Source organism: Mytilus californianus, unplaced genomic scaffold (genome assembly GCF_021869535.1).
Source record: "Mytilus californianus isolate M0D057914Y unplaced genomic scaffold, xbMytCali1.0.p SCAF_7, whole genome shotgun sequence".
Lineage (NCBI taxonomy): Eukaryota > Metazoa > Mollusca > Bivalvia > Mytilida > Mytilidae > Mytilus > Mytilus californianus.
Genome location: NW_026262723.1, coordinates 17,710,645 through 17,718,795, shown reverse-complemented (window position 1 = coordinate 17,718,795; position 8,151 = coordinate 17,710,645). Strand labels below are relative to the sequence as shown.

General features: G+C 32.3%; 1 protein-coding gene across 2 annotated transcripts in view; it reads left to right on the top strand.

The window, feature by feature from the left end:
- The first annotated feature begins 5,147 nt into the window (after positions 1 to 5,147).
- The window catches only part of LOC127709298 (ethanolamine-phosphate cytidylyltransferase-like), a 28,462-nt gene continuing 25,458 nt past the window's right edge, over positions 5,148 to 8,151 (top strand). For both annotated transcript variants that reach the window (XM_052214765.1, XM_052214764.1), the window contains exons 1-2: positions 5,148 to 5,327; positions 6,852 to 6,894. In XM_052214765.1, coding sequence (XP_052070725.1) covers positions 5,245 to 5,327; positions 6,852 to 6,894 — 126 coding nt within the window. In that variant the 5' untranslated portion in view covers positions 5,148 to 5,244. The remainder of the gene's footprint in view (positions 5,328 to 6,851; positions 6,895 to 8,151) is intronic.

Genomic DNA, 8,151 nt, shown 5'->3' with positions numbered 1-8,151 from the left:
TAAAACATGTACAGTATATAGAAAGTAGATGTTCACGAGTGTTAAACTGCATGAAATTATTCACTGGTACCAAATGGGGTGCTAACAGTTCCTCCCTGCGAACAATATATATGTATCGATGATAAGGTCATAGATTGACTACGGTTGTTAAGTTTATAACTCAGCCTCCCACTCTATTAAGAAAAAAATAAATAGCATACAAGCACAAGCCTTAAGAATATGTGCAGGTGCTCATAAAACTGCTAGTATAAGTGGACTGAAAATTGAAATTGGTGACCCCCCCCCCCCCCCCCGCCCACATGAGTTGAAAAGAAAAAGTCTTATTACTAAGTCTTTTTTAAATATATTTAGTCTCAATGACACAAAACCAACTAAGAAGAGTCTACAAGAAAATGCTATCCATGAATTTAACATGGAAAAAATCAAGGAAAATCAAATACCATATTGTGTTACTGCACATGATACTATGAATACATTCAATGTAGATACTAATACTATTTTCAAATATCAAGAGTTTCCAACCCCACCATGGCATGTTTTAAAACCCAAGGTCAGAACTGATCTTACAACAATTATAACAAAAAAGGATAGTCCTCACCTCATTAAAAGTGAAGGAAATATCCTAATTGATACAAAGTACTGTAACTATTTAAAAATATGGATCCAGAAAACAACACAAATGCATGTGCTTTTGTAGTACCAGAACTAAAAGTAATAAAGGTTTTAAATTACAAAAAACATGTCTCAAAAGTTATGTGTGAATTAACAGCCATACTATTATCTTTATATTGGTTGGAAGAATTTCAACCAGAAAATGCTGTAATATTTGTAGATTCACTTTCAGCACTAAAAGCTATTCACAGGAAGCATATTCAAAGTGAAAGCACATATAATATATGACATTCAATATCTTTATAGTAAACTTACTAAATAAGGTATGAATATAGGCAACAAACTTATGAATATGAGTTAGCAAAAACGATGTTAAGTCTTGAAATTTATTACGAATGTTGGTTGAAGGAACCGCATTTCATTATAATGACGAGAGTTCGGGAGACCAACATATTAATCTGTTGAAGTATTCATCTCATGAATATTCATTAGTAAATTAATGTGCGTATTAATCTCAGTGTGTATTTTTTAAATTTCAGTGTGTAATAAACAATTCTCGGTGCGTGTTTTTCAATTTATTTCATCTCAGTGTATCTTTTTTTTTTTAAATCTCAGTGTGCAATTTTTAAATTCTCAATGTGTGTTTTTCATTTTTTTTTAAATCTCAGTGTGTAATTTTAAAATCTCAGTGTGTAATTTCGATTTCTCAGTGTGTAATTTCGATTTCTCAGTGTGTTATTTAAGATTTTTAAATCTCAGTGTGATTTTTTGTCTCGCCTGCGATGAAAGTCGCAGTATGCAAGACATAGGTATTACTATCCGGTGGCGGCTGCGGCGTAAACTATTTGTATTTGTTGACATGAATATCAATTATATGGTCATTTTTATAAATTAACTGTTTGCAAAAGTATTAATTATTCGAAATACTAAGGATTTTCTTATCCCAGGTATAGATTACCTTAGCCGTATTTGGCACAACTTTTTTGGAATTTTGGTCCTCAATGCTCTTCAACTTTATACTTGTTTGGCTTTCTAACTATTTTGATCTGAGCGTCACTGATGAGTCTTATGTAGACGAAACGCGCGTCTGGCGTATCAAATTACAAGCCTATGATAACTATTGTATAAAGCTTTATATTTCAGAAGGTAAAAGACCTGGATGCTTCATATCACAAAGTTTCCGTCAAACATATGTCCATTGTCCTCGACCTCATTTTCATGGTTCAGTGCATGACTGCTTGAAAAAAATTTGAGTTTTTTTGTCATGTGAATTTCTTACTTATTATGAGTAATAGGAACTATATTTGGTATATGGGTCCCTTGCGACGTCTACGTGTCTGTCAGACAGAGTTCATCTGACCTCGAGCTCATTTCATGATTCAGTGATCAAGGTTAAAGTTACGTGATTAGGTATGTTTCTCAAATACTATAAGCAGTAGTTCAACTATATTCGGTGTATGGAATGATTGTAATGGGTACATGTCAGTCTGGCAGGTTTCATCTGACCTTGACCTTATTTTCAGGGTTCATTGCTCAATGAAATATTTTTGTGGTTTTGTCTGTTTTACAAGTACTATAAGCAATAGGTCAACTATATTTGGTGTATGGAATGATTGTAAGATGTACATGTCTGTCTGGCAGGTATCATCTGACTTTGAACTCATTTTCATGGTTAACTGGTCAATGTTAAGTTTTTAGCTCACCTGGCCTGAAAGGCCAAGTGAGCTTTTCTCGTCACTTGGTGTCCGTCGTCCGTCGTCGTCGTCCGTTAACTTTTACAAAAATCTTCTCCTCTGAAACTACTGGACCAAATTTAGCCAATCTTGGCCACAATCATCATTGGGGTATCTAGTTTAAAAAATGTGTCCGATGACCCGGCCCGCCAACCAAGATGGCCGCCACGGTTAAAAATAGAACATAGGGGTAAAATGTAGATTTTTGGCTTATATCTTTGAAACCAAAGCATTTAGAGCAAATCTGATAAGATAGAATTGTTCATCAGGTCAAGATCTATCTGCCCTGAAATTTTTAGACAAATCAGACAACCCGTTGTTGGGTTGCTGCCCCTGAATTGGTAATATTAAGAAAATTTTGCAGTTTTTGGTTATTATCTTTAATATTATAATAGATAGAGATAAACTGTAAACAGCAATAATGTACAGCAAAATAAGATTTACAAATAAGTCAAAATGATTAAAATGGCCAATCGACCCCTAAAGGAGTTATTGCCCTTTATAGTCAATTTTTTACATTTTTTTGTAAAATTTTGTAATCTTTTACAAAAATCTTCTCCTCTGAAACTATTGAGACAAATTTAACCAAACTTGGCCACAATCATCATTAGGGTATCTAGTTTTAAAAATGTGTCCGACGACCCCGCCTACCAGCCAACATGGCCGACATGACTAAATATAGAACATAGGAGTAAAATGCAAATCTGACAGTGGTTAAAATGTTCATCAGGTTAAGATCTATCTGCCCTGAAATTTTCAGACACATCAGACAACCTGTAGTTGGGTTGCTGTCCCTGAATTGGTAATTTTAAGGAAATTTGGCAGTTTTTGGTTATTATCTTGAATATTACTATAGATAGAGATAAACTGTAAAAAGCAATAATGTTCAGCAAAGTAAGATCTACAAATAAGTCAACATGACCAAAATGGTCAATTGACTTCTTAAGGAGTTATTGTCCTTTATAGTCAATTTTTAACAATTTTTTTGTAAATTTTTGTAATCTTTTACAAAAATCTTCTCCTCTGAAACTACTGAGACAAATTTAACAAAATTTGGCCACAATCATCATTAGAGTATCTAGTTTTAAAAATGTGCCTGTTGACCCCACATACCAACCAACATGGCTAAAAATAGAACATAGGGGTAAAATGCAAGTTTTGTCTATTATTTTTTGAACCGTTATAAATAGAGAAAATCTGAAAGGAGCAAAAATGTTCAGAATAATGAGCTCTACCAATTGTCCATATAAGTCAAAACTGTTAGATAAATTCTTATATGAGTTATTGCCCATAAATGACAAATTTTACCATTTTTTTTATTTTTGCCTATTACCATGAAAACTATGATATTTAGAGAGAAAATTTTTTCCCGTTATGACTTATATGATTTTAATCATAATAGATAAATACACACTTTAAATCACAAAAATGATCAGCAAGGCAAGATCTATTAAAAAGTCAAATTTTGCCGATATAGTTAATAGACTGTCACTCTCCATATGAGTGATTGCCCTTAAATTAGGATTTTGTTTACCCTCTGTTGTGTTTTGAGCAAAAACTAAAGAAGATAGAGAGAAACTAAACAGACTAAAAGATCAGTATTACAAGATCAACAAAATAGAGATTTTTGTAATAAGGTCTATTTTTGTCTACAATGTTGTCAACTTGGAGAGTGTCCTTTGTTTGATATGCACACAGACCAAGGTGAGCGACACAGGCTCTCTAGTTGTGTTTTGGTCTGTTTTTCAATTAGCAAAGGCAATAGGTCAATTATATTTGGTGAAATTGTAAGGTATATATGTCTGTCTGACACGATTTAACTGAACTCATCCTCATTGTCATAAACCTTTAAAAGTGTTAAGTTTCTGTAATGCTTTTAGAAAAATCTTCATATTTAAGCTTTCAACATAAAATCAATGGTCTGTAAAGCAGGCGAGACATTTCAGCGTGTGCACTCTTGTTTAATTCTCTGTGTGTGTTTTTTCTTTCTTCGAAAAATGGGTTTAAACATAGTTTTGACGAGAACGGCTTGCCATACAGAACCTTATTAAAGGAGTAACTGATCAACGTTCATCGTATTAATTATCTGGGCCATATGAGTATACAATATACGTATATGGTCCAAATACTCACATAGTCCGGAACATATATAACGTCCTTCATTGTCATTATAAGACATATTAAAGCTTTATTTAAAGTCGGTATATATATATACAAATAAACGCATCATAGATACCAGGATTGATGTTTTGTATTAACGCAAGACGCGCGTTTCGTCTACGAAAGACTCATCAGTGACGCTCGAATCAAAAAAAGTTAAAAAGGCCAAATGAAGTACGAAGTTGAAGAGCATTGAGGACCAAAAATTCCTAAAAGTACAAATACAGCTAAGGTAATCTATTCCTGAGGTAGCCTTGAAAAGCTTTAGTATTTCAAAAATTCGAAGTTTTGTAAACAGTTTAATTTATAATTATGACCATATCAAGACAACTAACAAGCTCTTTAAAACGGCGACAAATCCATCAGCATACTTATTGATATCAAGGATTTGTAAAGTCTTAAATTACTTTACAAATCCTTGCTGATATAAGAAAAAAAGTGCAAATAATTGTCCCTTTTAATAAAATCATACGAAATAGATCTACAGCACTTCTAAATGTTAGTAGATTATATTATGATATAAACATTAATCCCTTTGCGCAGAGATAAGAAAATTTATCGATCGAACACAAATATGCTCAAAACCGGGACCTTTCCGTATACGATTCACGATTTAAAATTTTACTGATTTCCAGTCGATTTGCTTCGTTTGCTCTCCGAAATACACTTTCCAGTCTATGCTTGTTTAGACTTCGCAACGAAATTCCACGTACAAATACATATTCAGTTTCAGTTTGCAATGGCATCAAAAAGAAACCAAAATGAAGCGGGAGATTCAGGTAGAAAGAAGAAAAAGCAAATTCGAGTTTGGGTTGATGGATGGTAAATTTATTTTGTGATAAGTTACGCGAGGATGTCTACTGACGAATGTACATAATTTTTGACACTTTGGCAACTTTTTAAAACCCGCGTACCTTTTAATATTCAGCTACTACTTTGCCATGATCACACAATCTTATTTTGATACAAATATTCAATAACTAGGGATCATAATCTGGTATGCAGACGACATTTACAGAGCAAATTAACAATAAATGTGATCAATTTAAATGTCTTAATGTGTGTTCATAGCCTTAGTAAGTAAGTAAGTAAGTAATCTTTATTTAAAGTTGGGTTGCATATATACATAATAACAAGGAACATGAGCTCTTAAGAGCTCTTTAACCGACTGATATTAATAAACAAAACATACATGTAATAACATCAGATTCATATACAACACAAACACAGTGGTCTCGTTAGCCCAAAATAGAAGGGCGCCACGTCCTTGGTGCCCTCAGCTGCACCCTTATGCCCTGACGCCTTTTCCCAAAAAACCATTGTGCCGTTTTGGCAATGTACTGGTAAAATTGCTTTTTGTCTCATCGATTTTTAATCACAAAGTTAAATTACATATATGACACCTGGTGATTGCCCCCAGGTTAATCATGTCATTAAAATCAATTACAGTTGATTAGACTTCAAAGGTGTTAATAACTAGGTAATTTAATTAAGACAATGTACCTTGTCAAATTGAATATAAATTGATGAATGTGTCGGCGAGTGTTTTAAGCTTGGGTCGGCATTTTCGATCTCCAAGTCCCAATGGAAGAGTGTAAAAATAAAGACTTTCATGACTTTAGTATAGAATTTAAGTCATCAAAATACAACTATGCCTTCACAGAAATGTCGTCCATCTCAACTTCATCGTAAACGTGTTGGAAATTAATTTTGGAGTTACTTCCCCTGTTTTAGCTTATTACAAATTTGTGCTCCTAAAATATTATCTATCTTTGAAAATAGGAATAAAGTACCAATTAAATACAAAATTATATAAGAATGTTACCTTAAAGATCAAAACTGTCATTGAACATACCAAAAAAAATATATTGCAATTCATTTTTGATAATCATACTTTTATCAATCCATGTTCTATCTAGACATTGTCAATTTAGATTATATTTATATTTGGTGAAAGTTGTTAAGCTGTAATCCTACAAAAATCGAGTTAGGACTAGCTAAACTATCATGACAAGTTAATTGGATGCAGTTATACTAAATAATTCATTGCCAGGAACAATGAAAAAAATACAGATTCCGCTGTTCCCTTGTGGCTCTCGAGGGGATCTTGGAATAACAGAGGGATTTACATTTTGTACACGTACATGAAGTAAAAATAAAATAATACCATAAAATTGATAACAGGAATTAACTAACAATAGTTCAACAGACCAAATCAACATACAATACATTTCCTTATTTCTTTACTTTTTATAGAATGGCAAAAAAATATAATATTTCTTGTTTGAGGCAGACCATCCGTCAATTGGACTTACAAATTATTAAATTTGTACTTTTTTTTTTCAGTTTTGACATGGCACATTTTGGACACGCAAATGCCATTAGACAGGTAATGTATTGTAGTGTTAATTTACTAGTAAGTCCACACAAAAATGTATGTGTGTGTCCATACACGTATCTTCCATAGGTTTGGTGCCTATAGCTATCATCCCATCCCTTTTTATTGAATTTTTAAAGTTTAAATAGCTTTGAAGTCAAGGTTGTACACAAATATATTATTGTCATTCCTTTGCCGATATCCATGATATCACCCTGCTCAGTTACTCAGGAACTTCTGTATCATATGGCTTAGAAATATGAGCAGAACTAATTAGCAATGTGACAGTGTTTGTGGAGAAGTTTATGAGCAATGTCACAATGTGTGATTAGATTTTATCAAACTTTCTTTCATCATGAGTAAAACAGGTTATTAAGGGAGTGGAATGACAGATTATCTTATTTTCTATGTATAGATATAGAAACAATATGAAATTTTTTGCTCGTTCCCTCCACACATTTTGGCTTGCAGCTGATATTATATGATATCAGTGTGTAGAAAACCATATGATCTATGTGTACATGGAAAATTAACATGCATATTACATGTATATACATGTATATAAATTATTTTGGAAAAAAGGAGATGCATTTATATATTACTTAGTAACTAGTAACCCTAAACAACCATATTTTTTCCTGGGGTTCATGTACTTTTAAATTTATCTTATCATGCAGTAACATTATTTTATCATTTCAGATTATCACAATTCTTTATTTAGATTTGTGTAATCCAAACAATATTATCAGATGTAACAAGTTGACCAAATACTAGATAGTTAAACTATGCCTTTACTTTATTATTGTAACATTACATCTTGAACTCTTGAAATATACATGTATTGAATAAGGCCCCTAAAAGTATATGTTTTTCTACTATTAATCCAGATTCAGATTCTTTATTAAGATAACTAATAGTACATTAGTGTTCTCCATTACAAATCTCATGATAATATACAAAACAACAATTCAAAGTTTTACATGTAGTATATATACTATAAATTCAACTGATGCCAATTTTTAGTGCATACAATCATTGCTATGCAGATTTGTGGCTATTTTTGAATGACAATTGGTCAAGTCAGGATGAAAAACAACAACATTTACCTGTCTATAGCTACTGACCATTTATTTGTCAGCATTTAATCAGAAACATGTGTTTGGCCTGAATAAAACTCCAGCATGAATATTACAATAACTACATTTGAACTGAAAAATGAACATACTATTGATGATTTTAATTATTATCCACACACTTCTTGCACTTGGA